Source organism: Centrocercus urophasianus, unplaced genomic scaffold, assembly GCF_019232065.1.
Source record: "Centrocercus urophasianus isolate 14NV4802_14NV808 unplaced genomic scaffold, USGS_Curo_1.0 seq_35, whole genome shotgun sequence".
Classification (NCBI taxonomy): Eukaryota; Metazoa; Chordata; class Aves; order Galliformes; family Phasianidae; genus Centrocercus; species Centrocercus urophasianus.
In genome coordinates this window covers 6,302,424-6,322,085 of record NW_024884922.1, presented here as the reverse complement: position 1 = coordinate 6,322,085, position 19,662 = coordinate 6,302,424, and the positions used below count along the sequence as shown (strand labels likewise).

At 43.9% G+C, this 19,662-nt stretch overlaps 2 protein-coding genes across 2 annotated transcripts in view; one reads left to right on the top strand and one right to left on the bottom strand.

Moving 5' to 3' along the window:
* The window catches only part of EPG5 (ectopic P-granules autophagy protein 5 homolog), a 50,104-nt gene extending 38,634 nt beyond the window's left edge, over nt 1–11,470 (top strand). Inside the window, exons 35-44 of the mRNA XM_042831201.1 lie at nt 71–174; nt 1,037–1,212; nt 1,584–1,769; nt 2,983–3,192; nt 3,340–3,484; nt 4,899–5,141; nt 5,409–5,628; nt 7,008–7,223; nt 8,985–9,099; nt 9,568–11,470. Coding sequence (XP_042687135.1) covers nt 71–174; nt 1,037–1,212; nt 1,584–1,769; nt 2,983–3,192; nt 3,340–3,484; nt 4,899–5,141; nt 5,409–5,628; nt 7,008–7,223; nt 8,985–9,099; nt 9,568–9,750 — 1,798 coding nt within the window. The 3' untranslated portion in view covers nt 9,751–11,470. The remainder of the gene's footprint in view (nt 1–70; nt 175–1,036; nt 1,213–1,583; nt 1,770–2,982; nt 3,193–3,339; nt 3,485–4,898; nt 5,142–5,408; nt 5,629–7,007; nt 7,224–8,984; nt 9,100–9,567) is intronic.
* Nucleotides 11,471–12,452: 982 nt separating this feature from the next.
* Nucleotides 12,453–19,218, bottom strand: SIGLEC15 (sialic acid binding Ig like lectin 15). The gene is made up of 5 exons (XM_042831242.1): nt 19,167–19,218; nt 17,000–17,383; nt 14,191–14,547; nt 13,498–13,528; nt 12,453–12,549 (listed from the first exon to the last, which is right to left on the bottom strand). Exons 1-5 carry the CDS (start codon nt 19,216–19,218, stop codon nt 12,453–12,455), a joined length of 921 nt encoding a protein of 306 aa, XP_042687176.1.
* Between the last annotated feature and the right edge of the window lie 444 nt (nt 19,219–19,662).

Below are 19,662 nucleotides of genomic sequence, written 5' to 3'. Positions count from 1 at the left end.
CTACACACCTGTATGGTTTCTAGTAACTAACTCAGCACTGATGTTTTTGTTGCTTTATTTCTGCTTTCAGTAACCAGCCCTGCTACCCTTGGTTGGAGAGTGACACTCCTGCAGCATCCAGCATGGTCCATTTGTTTGCAGATTGCATCAAGCTTTTGCATGAGAGCTTTAAAGGTACGTGAAGGTCCATGTTGTTTTAAGGTAGAGGCATGCCTCATCAATTGAGATGTGGACATGAGGGGATTTTGTTTGTCAGGACCTTTTGGCCACAATGGTCACTGCTGTGGTACCAGTAGCATGTTTCTTTTTTTTTGTCCTTAAAAGACAGCTTTTTGATTTGGGGAGGGCAGAGGATATGATTAACTTTGTCATCCAGTAGATATGTATTTATATGAAGGAAAGTGAAACAAAATGATGAGCACATGACTTCATTCCAGACCTGAGTTTTCCATACAACATAAAAAGCAGAAGTGTGTTGTGATAACAAGCGATGTGCCTCAGGAGCTGGCCTTGGGGACAATTTAATCTCTAGGTCTGATCATTTTGAGCTGGTGTTTGTATTTGCACATTGTTTCTAGCGCATAATGAGGCATAGGAATGAAATAAATGAACTTCACAAGTACCTTTTAATTGCTTTTAATGATGAGCTGGATTCAAACCTAGTTTGTAGAAATAAATATGTAAAAATAACATGTTTTGTAAGACTTCAGATTCGTAAGACGGCAAAGAAATAAAATAATGCAACTGACACAGAGAACACCAGCATCGTAAAAACAGGGAACTTTCATTGCTGTCCAGCGTTTGCTCAAAAGAACATAACATAAAGTCTAACTTTAGACTTTATGCCTAACTTTAAGGGAAAAAAATGGGAAAAAAAGGAAAACAAAAGTGCAACACTTTAATTTTATATTATTATTATTTTTTTTTTTGCATGTGCATTTATGGTTTTTCATCCTCAAAATTGGATCTTCTTCTGTACTCATGCCTCCCTCAATTTTTATCCTGTTGCTAATTCAATTATTTCCTTTGGATTTAGATAAGCTGCTGCCAAGCCATCATGGTGCTCTCTGGTTGCACCTGATGCATTACTGTGGATGTTGCACAGCCCCCAAAATGCCAGAGTTTATTCTGTATACTTTCCATACTGAATTCAGGAGGCTTCCATGGAAGGAAATGCACCCGGACCAGATGCTTATGGAAGAGTTCTTTAAAGTGAGTAGATAGCATCAGTTGAAATAAGGCCATAATTACTTGCCTTTGGAAATAACTGCAGAGCTGGAGAATGTCCTGTAAGAAAGAAGCTTTTAAAGTTTGTTAACTTATGAATTACTCCAAAAGTAAATCATAGCTACTCGTTTTATGTTTCACAGAGGCTTATGAAGGAGTGCTATCAAATCTTACACGAAGTTGTGGGGAGCTGTAGAGATGGCGTTCTTTGTAATCTACCACTGCTTTAATTGCTATAAACTCTAACTAAATATGTAATAAATATGTATTTTACTATTGCTGTGTTCTTATGAATGCACTTTTATCTTACACGGTTTTGCATGCCTTTTTTTTTTGTTTTCCTTTCTCCTTTATAGGTTGAAAGAGGCAGCCCCAAGAGTTGTTTCTTATTCTTGGGTTATGTTTTATGTGAAATAAACTGGGTCAGCGTCCTTTCTGATGCCTGGAATCCCAACCCTCATCCTCAGACTCACAACATGATTGTCTGTTTGCTGTATATGATGGTCCTGTTGGCAAAGGAGGAACAGCTTATAGGCAAAGAGGTACGTTTTGAAAAGGTTTATTCCTGTCTGTCTTTGAAGAGGGATAGTCCGTTGGTGACAAGGAAACAGGCTGTGACTTCTTCCTCACTTGCAGAATTGTAAACTCTGGAGTGTTTCATAAAATGCCCTAAGCAGTATGCTTGTTATAGCACTAACAAAATCCTTCTGTGAGGCGTTCTGTGTGAGCTGTGTGAAAAAGGAAGTAACTGCTGTTTTGAGACGCTTCTGTAGGAGCTGTGATCCAGTAGTGGTGTAAGGAATAAACAAATAAACACAGACTGTTTTCTCTGGTTACAGAATGACTCTTTGAGTTTTGGAAAGAACAAATACTTATGGTGGTGTCTTTTAAAAATCAGCAACAACAATAAAAAAAACCCTAAACTAAATCAAACCAAAACAAAAAACCCTGTTGTCAAGTAAAACTGCTGTGCAGTTGTCTCTTGCCATCGTTAAGTGTGGAATGCTGCAAAGTTCTTCTTGTCTCTCAAATTAATCCTTAATTCAAATGTCTTTTATCCTTTTTCTTTTTCCTATTTTGGTATATGCACTTGGGAAGCAGAGGTAGCAGTAGCAAGGATATGTGCATATGCACACATGTAATACATTGCATATGTGTGCAATGTTATATATATATATGTGTATATATATATATATTAAAGTGAAGCTTTTTATGAAAATGAGTGAAAATGGGTGTCTGAATCATAGTAGACTGATGCTAGCAGTCTGCTGGACTAAGTGCAGGAAGGGCTTTGACTGTGTGGCATTCATGCCCGTAATGCATCTTTAAGAACCTTGTCACTGCCTGCTTCTGGTGAAGTATTGAACAGACACCACTTTGTCTTTTGAATCTCGGTTTTCTTCTTCTTTTACTCTGAAAGAGTATTTCACCAATACTTTTAGCATTTGTGATTTCATTCCAGTATTTGAGTTGTATCACAATAAGAAGAAAGAACTGGTGTTGAGAACTTTCCAAACCCTGCTTTTGCTAAGCACCGTGTGTAGATAAGTCTTGCATGATACAGTTTGATTCAGTGGAGTCTTTCTGGGAGACTCTTAGAGAAGGGCTGGTAAATCTTCAGGGGGTCTCATTTCGTACCTGCTGGTCTCTTCCCACCTGTGGTATTTTCCTGTTACCACTTTGAGGCATTGCGTGCTGTTATGTCAAGATATCACCAGGAGTTGATAAAGAAACTTACGTCTTTTAAATCTTTAGGAATCACCACTCATAAATCTTCTTGGACAGACCAGCTCCCTTCCTTGGCAGCTTGTGGGCATTTCATCTTATCAAAGCATCATCAGCTATTGTAACAGTCACTACCCTCCCTCTGTTATCCTTGCTAAGGATGCTGCATCTGAACTGATAGTGAAGCTCCTGAAAATCTCAGCAGGCTTTGGCACGTCTTCAGATAGTCACATCCACCTTGTAAGTGGTATTGGTTTTGTTGATTGTCTCTAAGCTGTTCTTCTCGTTTACAGTGTTCTCCTTTTATAAATGAGTGTGGAAGGAATTTCAGATGTGATTGTTGTATTTTTTTTTTTTTTCCTAATTATTTTAATTTTTAATTAACAGGATGCAACACTGAAGTGCCAAGCGTACATCCGCCAGGTGGTTCAATTCCTCAGCATCTTGGAACAAAGTGGAAAGATTACTCTTGCAGTTTTAGAGCAAGAGATGTTCAAATTGCTGGATGATGTAGTCATCTTTAATCCTCCAGGTTTGTATTAAGCAGTGCAAATTACTTTAAAACTGTCAAGATCCTTCATTCTAGTGCATTGGTCTCTCTATGGGCAGGGTGTGTGTGATGTTGCTCTGATGTACGTGTGAGATAGATGAGCACGAAACAGAAGTAGGATCATTTTCTCAATGAACTGTCGAAGAGTGGCAGCACCAGCAGAAGAAGCAGGAGTTTTGAGTAAAACTGACTATTACACAGGAGTTTGAGGGTTGCATTTTGTTTGCTGTCTCGTTTCTGAATTTCTTTATTTGGTGCTACCATCTGTTTTTAAAAAGTAGAGATGACACTTAGAAATACACGCCTTGAGTCCCGAGGGATGGGGTTTTAAGAACAGATTCTAAAACCCTGCATGGTCAGGATGACTTGCAGTGTAGAGTTGGTGTTGCAGTTACATTAGTGTATGCTGATGGCATGATGTGTCTGTATCCATAGCATTTATATTGATCTCAGTTTTTAGTGCTAGTGCCACTCTGACCTTTCTTTGTCAAAATGAGATCACATCAGCTGTCTCACTGTGTTACACCAAAATACTTGTCAGGAGTCATAGCTTTTGCTGTCTGTGACCTACACATAGTGGAAACTATTAGAAGATTTAACTGATACATTAGAAGATTTGACTGATAGCCATTTCTCAGTGTTCCTGTTGTACACAGGGAAGCTCTCTAGGACAGCTCCATTGTCAGAGAACTGTTGTGACATGACTGTAAAACTGTGACCATAGGCAAGTCAAGTAACCTGCTGGCATCATTGTTTTCAGTCAGTCTGTGACAAGAGACATTTACCTTGGTGACGAGTTGTGCAGTGATAGGTGTCTTGAGGTCTTTTTTTTTTTCTTTTCTTCAAATTTTTTGTATTATGTTGATGCAGACAGAATGACTTTGTTTGAAGTGAATCTCTGGAGGTCTGCAGTGCACCTTCCTCCTCAAAACAGGGCTAGCCAGTCAGATCCTGCCCTTCAGGGCTTTGTCCTGCCAGCTTCTGACTATCTGCAGGTCTGGAGGTTTCAGTCTTTTAGGGCAGTGCTTTTTCAGTGATTAATCCCTGTTTGTACATAAGTCAAAGCTCCAAACCCCTGCCACGTACAGGGCCACCAACTTTCCCATTTAATACCAGCCCAGGCTGCCCGGGGCCCCATCCAACCTGGCCTTGAACACCTCCAGAGATGGACGGGGCATCCACAGCCTCCATGGGCAGCTGTTCCAGCAACTCACCACTCTCTTGGTAGTAAGTGTCTTTTTGTGGCTTCTTAGATATACAAACAGGGAAATAAAGAGTGTAACGATCAAGAACCTTCTCCCAGTATCTACAGAGAGTATTCAGTGATGATGTTAAGTTCAGATCGTTTAGCTCCTAGTGTCTGTTTACTGCAATAATTCTTGAATTTGACTTCCAGATATGGATCTGCAGACGCGTCACCTGGCCCTCAGCAGTCTCTTTACAGAAACCCTGATGATGTTGAACAATTCCAGCGTTACAACAGCTGAGTCACTACGGGGCAGCTTACGAAAGTGGACTGACAGTAAAGTGCACGGATTGCTAGCAATGCCCCTTCTGACAGCAGCTTGTCAGAGCCTGGCCTCCGTGCGACACATGGCAGAGACGACAGAAGCCTGTATCACCTCTTACTTCAATAAAGGCAGGAGCATCTATTGTTCTGCTGCTTAAGTCAAAAATGTTGATAGGTCTTTGGGTGCTCTTTAAACATGAGTCACTTAGAATCCTAGTAGCTTAATGCTGCCTCATACTAGAACTGCATTTTCAACTGGTTTTCGTAATCAGGGCTCTGTTCTTTCTATTTATGACACTTTTAATATCCTGTAATTTAAAGGAACACAGTGAGGAGGCTTCAGTTTGTAGATTTTATCAACTGCTGCATACTTATATGTTTCTTTCTTCCTTATAGATCTTCCTCACCATCAGGATTTGGGCTGGGGCCCTGTGCTTGCCTCCCTCCAAGTTCCTGAGCTAACCATGGAAGAATTCCTGCAGGAGTGTTTGTCCTTAGGAAGCTACTTGACCCTCTACGTCTACCTGCTGCAGTGCCTGAATACTGACCAAACTCTTACCAATGAAATGAAAATCCTGATCACCATCAGCAAGTGGCTGGAGCAAGTGTATCCAAGGTATGGAGCTCAGGGCTTCTGTCTGTGCTCTTTCAAATATGGCTATGATTGTATAGTCAGTATAATCAGTCAGGCTGCTGCCTGAAATGGCCAGTCCTTCCATACCTGCTGTTAGTCTGCTCATCCCTTGATGCCAACACTAGTTCTGTCTGGCGGAACAGCAGGAGGAATTTTACATGAACCTTTCTTGTTTCGTTTTGCTTGGCTTGATTTTGCTGGCAGCCTGGATTTGTGCTCAATTCAGATTATTTCAAGCAAATCCTTAATCGCTGTGAGTTCCATTTTCCTGGATATCCACTAGGTGGGATGAACTATTTGTTAAGTATTCAGCTGACCACTCAAAGCTAGGTGTTCAGAGCTGCTTGGTGTGGACCAAATATGAACCCTGTGAAGTTAGTATTGCTGTAAAACAACTCAATAGATAGTTGGATTCAGGTGAGAAAGAATAGATGGCTCGTAGTAGCTTTGAGTTTAAAGCAGTGGTACTTTGTATTTAAAGCATGCAACAACTGTCTTTACTATTGTTGCTGAAATTAACAGAATTTAGCAAACTAATAATTTTTTTTTTAACATTAATGTTGATAATATTTATGTTGCCATGAAAGAGCATTGTAGGAAAGTGGACATTCCTCTGTTTCTTGAAATCAAAAGAATACTTTGATTCTTGTAGGCACCACATAGTTGCACTACTTTTATTGCCAAAGTTGAAAGAAGATAGCAAAGCCACTTTCCATTGCAAATTAAAACTTGTTCTTAACATCAAAGCTGAGGGTGTCTGGGATGGGAAGTGGCTGGGTGGAGTCATTTGATGATATTCTGATGCAGAAAACTCGTGCCTGTGCTATATGTGGAAACTCTGAGCTTGTTAATTTAAACTGCAGTTTCAGTCTGTGTGGGGAAGGATTAAAAATACCACAGGGGAAACTTGACTTTGTGCTTTGCTCAACTAAAGCCTTCAGTATTTCCTTTCTGAGAAGAATCTTAAACTGTTGTGTAAGCAACAGCTATTCCTTTCCTAAGGAAAGGAAAGAAGGACCAGAAGCTTCCCTAAAATTTTTCAGACAGATTTAAATCCATTTCTGGCTGCAGAATCATTATTCTGAGATTTAAAGCCTGAAAAGAAGCCTTGTTCAATGTTCTCTTACAAGCAATGAAAAACCTGCTAGCTGATACTGGCACTGAGTTTGTAACAATAGCAGTTACATCAATGTAAGTGGGATAGTATAGCTATATTGGCTTAATATATTAAGATTATCAGTCCTTAGTTTACCATCTGAATTCTCCATGGTCCTAATGGGGAGAGGCACAAACTTCTTAACCAGTGTTCCTGCCCTTTTTAAAATCCATGTGTTGTTTTATTCTTGAACTCTTGCTTACAGCTCAACAAAGGAAGAGGCAAAGCTGTTCCTTTGGTGGCATAAAGCTATGCAGTTATCCTTAATTCAGATGGAGCAGGATGATGCCATTGTGATGGAATCTGTCATTCGGACACTACTGTCCATCCAGAGCAGGCAGAGTCAGCTGGCTGAGGAGAGACTCACTTCTGGAATTCTTGGAGCTATCGGGTTGGGCAGGAGGTCTCCTCTGTCACCCAGGTAGGAATTGAAGCTGTAATGAATTAAATAATGCATTATGATTTGTCATATTAAAACAAACAAAAAAAAACCACGAGAAGAAGCTGCAACTTGGATCCAGATAGCACAGGGCAATCTCAAAAGATGTTCTGAATCCCAGTTGCCCCCCATATCTCTGGAGTTTAGACAGAAAAACTGTAATGAGTGTTTCAGTGTGGTTAAGAAATGCGTATGAACTTCTTGTTCAAGTCTGTAGTGCAAATATAAAGAAAGTGCAGCTTTTGATTCTGGTTTAATGTTCATTTCTAGTGAAGTTGTGGTTGACATCACAAGAATTTTGTACGACCACAAACACATTGCCTTTTCTGCCTGGGCTTTGAGCTGCTGCAAAATATCAAGAGAAAATCAAACGTCTCCTTACTTACTACTCAGTTTGTTTTCTAAAAAACATGCCGAGTTTGGTTGTCATGTATTAAAATGAAGTTCAGCATGGAAAGAAGGCCAGTAAAAAAAACATAAACCAATTCAGCGTACTTCAATAAACGTAAAGTTTTTAAGAACATCTGAGGTAGATCCCTGGGCTGAAATCTTAATCCTGTTCAGTTCATCTTTTAGTTTGGATGGTGGGGATGTCTCAAAGTTTGCAAAATCACAGAATCACAGAATGGCCAGGGTTGGAAGGGACCTCAAGGATCATGAATCCCCAGCCCCCCTGCCACACGCAGGGCCACCAACCTCCACATTTCATAGCAGCCCAGGCTGCCCAGGGCCCCATCCAACCTGGCCTTGAACACCTCCAGGGATGGACGGGGCATCACAGCCTCTCTGGGCACCTGATCCAGCACCTCACCACTCTCTCTGTAAAGAACTTCCCCTGACATCCAACCTCAATCTTCCCTCCCTCAACTTCAAGCCATTTCCCCTTGTCCTGCAGTTATCTCCCCTTTCCAAGAGTTGACTCCCCTCCTGTTTGCAGGCTCCCTTTAGGTACTGAAAGGCTGCCATGAGTTCACCTCACAGCCTTCTTTTCTCCATGCTGAACAAGCCCAGCTCCCTCAGCCTGTCCTCGTAGGGGAGGTGCTCCAGTGCCCTGATCATCTCTGTGGCTCCTCTGGACCCTCTCCAACAGCTCCCTGTCCTTCTTGTACTGGGGGCTCCAGACCTGGACACAGCACTGCAGATGGGGCCTCACAGGAGCAGAGCAGAGGGGGACAATCACCTCCCTGTCCCTGCTGGCCACCCCTCTGCTGATGGAGCCCAGGGTGCCATTTGCTTTCTGAGCTGCAATGCACACTGCTGGCTCATGTTCAGCTTTTCATCCATCAGGACCCCCAGGTCCTTCTCTGCAGGGCTGCTCTCCAGGACCGCTCCTTCCAGTCTGCATGGATGCCTGGGATTCCTCCGGCCCAAGTGCAAAACCTTGCACTGTGCTGTGTTGAACCTCATCAGGTTCACATGGGCCCACCTTTCCAGCCTGTTGAGGTCCCTTGAATGGCATCCCTTCCTTCTACCATGAGGGATTATATCAGATGTGACCTCAAGGCTGCAGCTCAGCTTGGGTCAGGCATTACCTTTCGTATGTGTGGTAGCTTGTAGGTATGATGTACATACATATATTGCAATGATGTTTTTTTCTTAATGCATTGCAGATAATCTTCTGAAGCTGTTAAGTATGCTCCTCACGCGAGAGATCTCTCATGGGATAGAACTTGTAGTTTATCTGCTGCTGAGGACTTGACAGTTGACATCACTTTCTCTCTCTGCCTTCTTTCCCTCTGCCAGGTTTCGGCTGGTTGCCCGCAGTTTGTCTGCCTTCCTCCTGGTGCAGATTCCTGCAGAGGGGCAGGCCCGCCTGAAAGCTGGCTCAGAACCAAAGCTGACACAGAAGGCCCAGCAGGTAGTGTGTGCCAGTCTTTGGCTTCTTGAATTGTCCTCTTCCTGTGCTACAGAGACAAGTCAAGTTGGAAATTGTAGTGTTATTAATGGGAGCAGAATGATACCTTGATAGAAGTCAACTGTTCCTTTCAGGCTATCCTTAATGGAATCTTTAAGTGTGTTATGTTTTGTGTTTTGGTGCGGTTTCTCTAAAAACATGTCTTGAGTTTGTGAAATAAACATTGGAGCAATCATTGCAAGCCTTGGTGGAGCACTTGTTGTGCTTGTGTTGGAATGGCAACAATTTTAAAGAGGAGCTGGATTGAAATAATACGTGTGACTATATTTTATGAATGTTTTGTTCAAAATATAGCAGGCTCTTCAATAGATAATGTTCTTCCAGTGGAATCTTTCTTATGATGTCTAGTGAACTGGTTTGTTGCAGGCCAAAATGCAGACAGCTGACATAATTTTTTCCTTGTGTCTATAGGCACTGAATGCTCTTGAATCAATGGCATCAAACAAACAATATATGGATTTTCAAGAACAGATCTCCCAGGCTTCTTTGTTCATCAAGCATCCAGAACATTGTCTTCGAGATGGCAATAATCTTTTGTCTCTCCTTGTAAACACGCTGTACCCAGAAGTGCATTATTTGGACTGCATACGGTAGCAGCACTGAGCTCACAAAAGGATCATGCAGTGTTGATAATTCTGGTTTACATTTAAAGTTGTTCTTGCACAAGTAATTTTTACGTTAATAGTTCCATTTGAAGTAAGTCAGAAGTGTGAATGGGAGCTGCACACTGGCAGATTTTATGCTCTTTGAGGTTTTTTTTTTTTTTCCCTTAAAGCTCTTAGGATATTTAGGCCTGTGGAATTGTTCAGTTTTTATCAACTGAAAACAGTTGAATATGTTCCTGTGCAAGGTGCACATCTAAGGGGATACATGTGCAAATCATTAGACAGCAAAACCCACTCTTGTTTCTGGTAGCATCCTTTTCTTTTTTTGTGCCTTTTTCATTTTCCTATGTGTCATTATTTGAGCCAGTGCAAAGTGAATGGGGGGGGGTTGTGTGTTAAACAGTTTTTGACTCTCTTAGTAGGATACCTCTAAAGCTTATGTGAGTGTGTGAGTGTGTACAGGGAGATTTGTCCCTGCATTCCAACAGGTGATATTTTAAATTTTGACTCTTGATATTCTGCAGAACTCTGCAGTTTAAAGGCATGCCTACAATCTTCTGCCATGTCAGTACAAACTGAAAATTGAGCTTAAGAACTTTGCTTTTTCCTACTTCCTAAATATTACTGAGTCTGCCTCCATACTGGTTGGTTAAACAAAAGTGTTTTATGGCCGTGTTGTTCCTAAGTCAGGTGATGTCTACAGACTGATTTTTCTGCTTCTCAGTGTCCAGGAGAGTAGCAGTTATGTTCTTGCTGGATAATAAATCCTTAATTCTGAAAACCTGGTTGTTTAGGAGTAGAGGTTTAGTAAGTGGACACCGCTGAAGTTCGTTCTTCCTAGCTGGGCATGGCATGGCAGAACTTCAGATGACACTGTGAAAAGCTGTTCAGCTTCAATTAAATCACTTTGTTAAAACTGTACTATGAGCCTGTAAATCCGTTGTTTCAGCTGAATGATCACTGTTTCTGTTGCTTTGTCTGATGTTGCACTTTCTGTTCAGTGGAAGCAGAAAGTGAATTTCCCTGCTTGCTCGTGTAACGTTGGCCTTTCCATGGCTGATCTACTTGAGGTTGCCCAAGGTCCTACATTCTCAATCTGTGCACCTCTACGAACGAAGCAACAGTGAAAGCTTCTTTTCTTTCTGCATTGATTGTGCCTTTGTGTTTAGAACATGTAACCGTGTTTAAGCATTTGTTCAGGTCACATGGGGATAATAGATGTTCAATAATGGATTATTTTGCAGTGTTGCTCTTAACTGTGATTTTGGTGCTGGAGAGCAAACCACCTTTTTCTTCTCGACAAATTTGGCTAACTGTGCCAGCTGTGTCATCAGATCACCCACATCTGTGTGTGGTTTTAGGCTCACAGATCGAGCAAAGAACTCTATGTATATATATATGTACATCTCTCTGTAAGCTAACCAGGTAAGGGTGCACCATGATTTCTAACAGACTCCTTTGGGAAAGCGATGCCTGGAAGAATCTTCTTCTGCTTTTTCAACCCCTGCAGAGAGTTAAAAGCACTGGTTTATTAGATTCAATGTTATTGATCAATTGCATAAAAAAATGTGAAGAATTGAGAGATACATGCATTTGACATGCACTTTTGAAAGAAGGTGTTGTTTCAGCTGTTGAGTTTTTACAAGTGTGTTTATAACATGCTATGTCTGGAAAAAAAAAGTGCAAAATAAAAGAGAAAAAATGGGTAATTTGTGACAAATGCTGTGGTATTTTCAGCTTGCTGGAAGAGGCAGTATCTGGTAATACATGTTCTCAGAGATTACCTACACCTACAACAGGTGGTGTTGATCTGCCTGAGGGTAGGGAGGCCCTTCAGAAGGATTTAGATAAGCTGGATCGATGGGCTGAGGTGAGTGGGATGAAGTTCAACAAGGCCAAGTGCCAGGTCCTGCACTCTGGGCACAACAACCCCCTACAGTGTTACAGGCTTGGGGACAAGTGGCTGGATGAGTGTGAAGAAGGAGGGACCTGGGGGTGTTGGTTGGTATTCTGTGATTCTTAGTGTGAAGTCACTAAGAGGTGGTCAAGATATTTTCATGTAGCACAGGGATGGAAACTTTAGAAGTAATTTTTTCTTTTTTAATGAAGTGAAAGTTGTTTTCTTTGTTTGTCTTCCCTGCCTGGGTAAAAGAGGTTGATGGACAGGACAGCACGGGTGCCTTGATTTCCAGTTCCCATCAAAATGTCTCTTTCTGTAACTTCTTTAATATGAGACAGATACACTGTGGTGTTTTATCCGAATATACCCATATCGAGAAGCCATTTCTCATCAGGAAAAACTGCAACACAAGATGGGGCCAACTACAACTCGTGAATGTGTCTGCTACACAACTTTGTGACACAGGTTAGAAACATGCAGGTTGATTAGAACTGGCATCTCACATAGATTTTCTGCTTTTCCAGCTCCACCACTCTTCACTTTCTCTCTTTTTTCCTTTTTTTTTTTTTTTTTTTTTTTTTTGCAATCTGTCTTTGCTTTAAAGTCTTGTGTTAATTTTAAGTCTCAGCAGAGATGGAAAACATGCGCCTACAAGGCTCGCTTGACCCGTTCATCAGTCAACAACAGTCTTATGTTCAGTGGGAAAAGGCACCCTCAGATGATCCAGCTTTGCATAGAGCAGACAGGGGTTCAGACCACGCAAGTGGGTGCGGGTGGGACAGCCCAGGTCTTCAGCTGCATCTTGCTGCAGGTTGTTCTGTTGGCAGGCTGTGGCTGCCGTCGCACCTGCGGTCAAAGTTCTCGTAGGTGGAGTCCTGTGGCTGCGGCCTGGTGGTGGAAAAAGGGAAGCTTTCATCTGTGTGTTTACAAATGCAGTCGGCCGTGCAGTATAGTGTAGATACTAAATCAGCAACACCATGCTTCTGTTGATAATTATTACACATTTAACTCTAGGATTAAATTCCCTATTGCCTCTTGGGCTGCAGCCTGACGCTGCGCACATCCTGCTGAGATGAATGCATTTCTAAGGTAAGGTGAGGGAAACGTATCACAGATAACTAGGGCTGGAAGGGAGAAAATCCAAGGATATACTGGCCTCATATACAGTTTCTGTCTGTTTAACCTAAGGGTTGTCTTACATTTTTACCCATCTGTCACCAGTTTGGCCCCTACAGATGTCAGGAGTCTCCTTGCTTTGGGTATTGGGAGATGCTGGTGATGCTGTGGGAGGATGGTTCAGATTCTAGTTTTGGACTCTGCCACATCTCAGCTGGCTCTGACATGGACTATTTGGTTCTCCATACCTTCTTCCACGCTTGGCAGAACACATCAGCTATGGCATAGGCTCTGGGCAGCCTGGTCTGGTGATTGGCAGCCCTGATCATAGCAGGGGGGGGTTGAAATGATGATCATTGTGGCTCTTTTCAACCTAGGCCATGCTGTGATTCTACAATTCTACGAAGGTTCTCCTGCCTCATCAGAAACTGGAATTCTTATGCTAGTTTAATGTGATATTCTAACACTTCTGGTCATCCCCTGCTTCTGCTGCATCCATGTCTCTCCAGGTTCCTTGTCCTTGAGGTCTATTCTCAGTTGCCCCCCAAGATTTGGTTCTTTACACCAGCTTACTTGACTATCAGCCCAACCCTGTCCTCATCCCAGGAGCCGGCTATGAGGCCAGAAGTTGTAGCCAAGACAGAGGACAAATTGTACTTCTCTCCTTGTCATCTCTACCCTCCTACTGGACAACGTGAGTAGAAGGTGGGGTACTCTTACCGGGCCAGGATGGATGGAGCAGTGGAAGGACCTGTTAAATGAGAGCAGATATACCAGTTAGCAAGATGATCTGAGGAGCCAGGACTGATTGACAGCCATAGGCAACATGCACTAGAGGATAACTGATACTCTGGTGAATGGTTCACTGTTGCCAGGATAGGAATCAACTTTGTGGCCTGAGTCACAGAGCCCTGTGCACAGCAGGGATACTGGCTTGAACAGGTGTAAAATGGGATTACACTGCTGACTGGAAAGCATGCAGATGGAGTTGCTCTGGGGAGCAAGAAGGATGCTGACTCCAGGAGATCTAGCTGCTGTGAGGTGTGCAGTGGAAGTAAATCCTGCCCATGGGCTGGGGAAGAAGTAGTAATTAGTCTGTTCAATAAAAATCTGATTGTATAGGCAGCAGGTTCCCTAATTACACACCTGTTGATTTATTAACCTTTTTTCACTGGGCACAGGGAAACTCCTGCTTTCTCTGTTTAAAGATCCCATCCTGAATGACACTTGGCACCTGCAGACTGTGACCAGCCAGCCAGGAGGTCCCTCTTATTTGTTCTTAATATTCCGTTATGCGTGTCATTTCCCTAGGGTGGAAATGAAGATAATAACAGACTTCCCCCTCCCTTGTCTGATTTTATCTGCTGCATCACATCATGTTACCAGTCTGATGTTGGAAGTAGAGAAACATACCTCTGGGGAACAGGGTCATGCCCAGTATCACCAGCAAAACAAGGACCTTAATTCCCAGCGGCACAAAAATCAGGATCAGGAAAAAGGAGCTGTTGGATGCCTTGAATTTATAGAAGTAGACTGTCCCCTCTGCTCTTCCGTGGCTGTTGACAGCCGTACAGGTGTATTTGCCGTCGTGTGTCAGGTACTGGAGCTCCTTGGTGACGCGGTGGTTCGTGTTCGTGACCGAGGTGAGGTTGCTGGAGTGGGGACTGGTCCATGTGAGGGCAGGTGCTGGTTCACCCTCAGCGGTGCAGCGGGCTTTGAAGGTGTGATCCCCATTGGAACTGACAGTAATGTTAATGATCCTGGGGGAAGCTGTGGAAATTACAGGAAATACGTTAGGTTTCAATGATAGGTTTGATGCACAGTGTAACAAGATTGGCGTCAAACTTCCTCTTTTTCCTTGGACCCCAGCCCTTCCAGAACACTCAAGGAAGGATCTGCTCATGTGAGTCCTTTCCTTAGTGTCTCAGGCTTGTCAGAGACCTCTCTGAATGGTGGCAACGTCCATCTAAGGGATGCTCAAAATTTAGAGGCACTGTTGAATTTGCAGCCTTTGAACTTGCTCTCTAAATAAGCAGGGCAGACGTGAAAAATCTTGTGGTTTTCTTCTGGATCTGTGAACTATTTCATACACTTAGTTCTCAGTGGCACTGTGAAGACTGAGAGAAACAAAATGAGCGTCCTCACGTGGAAAAAGCAGGTGCTCGGAGTTGATTTCTTTCATTTGTCGGGCAAGACAGCGTGGGTCATTGTAATGAAAGAAGACCAATCCATATCATAGATCACAGAATGGTTTGAATTGGAAGGGACCTTTAAAGGCCATCAGGTCCCACTCCCTGCAGTGCACAGGGGCACCCACAGCTCCAGCAGTGCTCAGAGCCCATCCAGCCCGACCTTGGGGTCACCAGGAATGAGGTACCACCACCTCTCTGTGCAGCCTGTGCCAGGCCCTTGCTATGAGAAACAGCTGCGTTGTATATCTGTGTGTTTTGGTGTACAAGCTGCTTTAGGAAGCATTATTTAATTCCTGCCCTTTGTACTGCAGGGATCTGTTCCCAAAGCGGGGAGCAGTGGGTACACTGGGTCTATGCAAGCACCTGCGCTCTGCTTCTCTCATCATCAGCACAGCTTGTTGTTGCCCTGCTGGACCAGTCTCTCTGTGGGATATTTCAGATCTGCTCCACAGAGGCAGAGCCCTGACTGCTCAGCACTTCTCTGCAGTACATGAACTCCTCCTCAGGCCTCGCCTGGCCGCCTGCGGTTTCACTTCACAGACAAAAGCATCCAACACGCAGTGTCTGTGCACTGCTGGTTAAGTATGAGCCCACTCCTGAGGCCGCATGGGTGTCCTGGCTCTTGCTAGATCAGTGAGGACACCCTCTGAGAGGGACCAAGCACTCTCCTTCTGCACAGCACGGTGGAAACCCTGAGATGGAGGGCAGAGGCAGAGTGCTGGAAACCCACCTCCAATTGCTTAGCTCTCTGCCCCTTCTCCAGGCTGAACAAGCCCAGCTCCCTCATCCTGTGTTTGCAGGAGAGGTGCTCCAGCTCTCTGAGCATCTTCATGGCCTCCTGTGGACCTGCTCCAACAGCTTTGTATCCTTCTTGTACTGGGGGCCCCAAATCTGGACACAGTGCTCCAGATGGGCCACAGCAGGGCAGAACAGAGGGGGGCAATGCCGTTCCTGCCCAGTGAAGCTGTGGAAGATGTGGAACACAAGTCTTGTAAGGAATGGCTGAGAGAACTGAGGTAGTTCAGTCTGGAGAAGAAGATGCCCAGGGGAGACCTGATCACGCTCTGTAGCTCCCTGAAAAGAGATTACGGAAAGGTGGGAGTTGGCCTCTTCAATCATATAACGGTGGTAGGACAAGAGACAATTTCCCCAGTTTGTGCCAGGCAGAATATTAGGAAAAACTTCGAAGAGTGGACAGGCATTGGAATGGGCTGCCCATTGGACGGAGTCCCTGCATCTTGAAATGCTCTGGGAATGTTTATAAATGTGGTACTTAGGGACGTGGTTTAGTGGGCAGCATTAGTGGTAGGTGGATGGTTGGGTGAGGTGATCTTGGAGGTGTCTTTTCTGGCCTTAATGGTTCTGTGATTCTATCACTCAGGATTCAGATGTCATTGCCATGCAGATGTCCACCCTTAAGAAGGGCTTTTTATCTTGTGCTGCCACAAGGATGCTGTGCAACGCCTGTTCAGTGTGATTTCTCATCACAAGGCTGCATGGATCTCTCCAGAGGGACAGAATCATATGCACTGAGTGTGACCAGGCTGAGATGCTGGTGCCATCCAGGCCTGCTTGTGCTTACATCTCTTAACACCTGCTCAGCAGCTGCATTCTCCAGTTTAAATCCTGATGAAGAGCCCATCTGTAGCCTCACTCCAGGAGCTGCAGAACTCAGTTTTCCTATCTGCAGCCTGCACTGATCCCATGCTGCAGGGACAATATGCAAGACTCGCCAGGCTCTCACCTGGGCAGCCACATCCTAACTGTTTCTTTACTTCCTGCAGTGTTTAGCTCCTGTGCCCTTCCTGCAGTGTGCACATCACTTCAGACTGGAAGCCTGCAGTGAGTATTCCCTGCCAATATGTTACAAGTCCTCCTCAGGGCTGACTAGACCTGGAAAAGACAACGTTTTGGAAGAGCAAACATCTCAGATAACCTTCTGTTACCACCTCATCACTTTCCACATCTCACGGCTCTCCAGTTTCCCTCTAGGGTGACTTTGCCTCCCTGGGCACTTGATGCTGTCTTACCAATCAAATGCAGCTTTATCCCATTCCTGCTTTCGTACTTGTCGTGGATGTCCCCAGAGAACTCCACACGGCAGAAGTACCTCTCACTGTCACTCCAGGTCAGGTTGTCGATCCTGATGGAAAGGTCTTTGTGCCGGGGGTTGCCAAAGAGTTTGTATTTGTTTTTGTAGCTGACGGCGGTCTTGCAGAGCTCGCTGGCACTCTGGCTGGTGCACTTAAACACTACAGTGCCATTGTACGGCTCCTTGATCCTCCAAATGGCAGTGAGGGTACGGTCAAAGGTTTTGTAAGGGTGTGTGAAGGTGCAGGGCAGAATAACCATCTTTCCAAGTTCACCAGTGACGTCAGATGGGACGTGAATGGACCAGCTATTGCACTGCACGCCTAGAAGCAACAACAGATAATCAGGAATGATTTACATAGGGTATTGAAGAAGGAAACTGATCATCCTTCTTGTACCCTCTCTCTCATTCATCAGAAAATGGATGCCCTTTGTTCCTCCCCCTGTGCAGGGGACTTGCAGGTGGTTACTCAGCCCACTTAGTGGGGCTGGGTTTGGTACCAGCCTGCAACAGAGCTGAGGGGGCTGCCTTGCTCATGTTGAAAGCAATTTAATTTTTAAGCAGGCCTTGCCATGTCAGCAATAGCTGACCTGTACATGTCCACTGTGAGGCTGTGTGAGTGTTTGCAGTTGGAAGATGTTTGTGTGCTTGCAGACACACACTTCCTAATATATATATGTATGTACACACACACATAACATACTCAGAGATCTGGTGGCTTCAAGCACTAATCCAATTAAATGCAACCGCTCTGTGTTTGAGTGCATGCACACAGGAGGATGCACAGCAAGCAGCTCCATGTTAACAGAGCAGATCGACAACACGTGGACTCCAGCTGCCTGCATCTTCCCAGATGGGCCTTGTTCTGGCCTCACAGGAGGAGAAGTTCTGGGTTTTCCAGCCAGGATGTCACAAACAGTTGGAATTTGACCACTGTAAATCCTTGTCGTGGTAGATGATCACAGTAAATACAAGCCATTGCCACCAGACCCAGTTTCTATCAGTTCTATCTGGTGATGAAAAGAGTCTTTACCTGAATGAATGTTCTCCAGCCTTGAAATATATCAGGAAAACTCAATGTCTCATCCATTTCCCTTCTCCAGTAACCAATAATACCAACAAATAGCACTTGTAGGCAGCTCTTGCTGTATAGATACCTATATCCATCAACCGCATTTCTGTTTGCAACAGCTGCAGCACCAGAGAGTGGTTTCAGGAATGTCTGTGGCTACATTCCTGTCTTACATAACTTACTTGGTGGCTTTGTTAAATCAGGAGGTTTATCCTCCACAGTTGAGAATAATTGGAGAAAAATGTAAATAATTTGCCTCGTGTAAACAGATTGCTGACTTTGCTGTGATCTGTGGGCATTCATCTGTCAGGTTGATCAAGTAAAGGCTAAGTTAGGATTGGTGCTTGTGTTTATGTCTGCTGTCCATAATACTTGACAAATATCCCAGTGGCTGTGCAGGCAGAATTAATGTTCTTTTGTGTAGCACAGTGAATAAAGGCTGATGTAGGACTGGTTCTCCTCCATTAAGTTATTTAGCCAGAATTTGTGCCAAGCCAATATTTTAATTACTGAGGTCTGGAGTCGTGGTGCTTTTTGTCACTCACTGTAATGATGTGATTACCTTTTGCAGCCTGGATTATCTACTGTACAAGGCTATATGGCCATGGGCACTCCAGGAAGCTCATGGGCTCTAAGTACAATGCCCCACTGGTAAAAACAAAGAACTCTAACTATATCTACTAGTTGTCAGTGGAAAGGATTTGAGTTCTTGATAACCAGATCAAGAGCTGGAGCCCACCACAGCCATTAAACTTTCTTTATCAAACAGTCTGACAGTATATGTAACCAAATCCTGTTGACTTTAATAGAACTTAAGTATACACTTGAAGTTAACCATGGGCTAAAGTGCACAGTGGAGCAAATTGTATGAATTTCATATCAACTCTGAGGAACATGAAGCAGTATGAAACAGGGCTTCTGAGTGATGAGAAAGATGAACTTCCTGCACGAGTTATAAAAGCAGAGGAAAAAGGAAAAAGAAAAAAAAAAAAAAGCCCTGATCAGACGGAACTGTAGCAAGCTCAGAACTCACCCTTCTTGAAGATGGAAAGGACGAACAGAAGAAACAAACTGTACTCTCTCATGCTGGTTGAGGTTCTCCACTGGGGTGTATCAGCAAACCAGAACTGTCTCTGCTACATCTGCGCTGCTGATCTTGTCATCACAAAAGGTTTTTCCAGAGATGGAAGAAGCTGTGGTTTTCCTCTCCTTGGAGGGAATGAGTTGTCCAGCTGAACCGGCTCTGGTTATATTAATAGTTTTGTGGTCAGTCATGTGAAAAATACAACAGAGGCAATCAGCGTGTTGCCATTTTCCAGCTGAAGGAAAGAGTCTTAAAGATGGGGCTGCAAGCACCCACTCCATGAGGGGTATGGGATAGAATGGATGTTTGGGGCTTTCAGGTGCTCACTGGTCTGGAGGAAATTCTTGCGATCTGCCCCAGCAAATAGCAAGCATGACCCACCTGCACTTTGTTTGAGGCAGTGGGGCAGTTTGAGGCACTGGCAGTGCAAGCCAGTGGTGCTTTA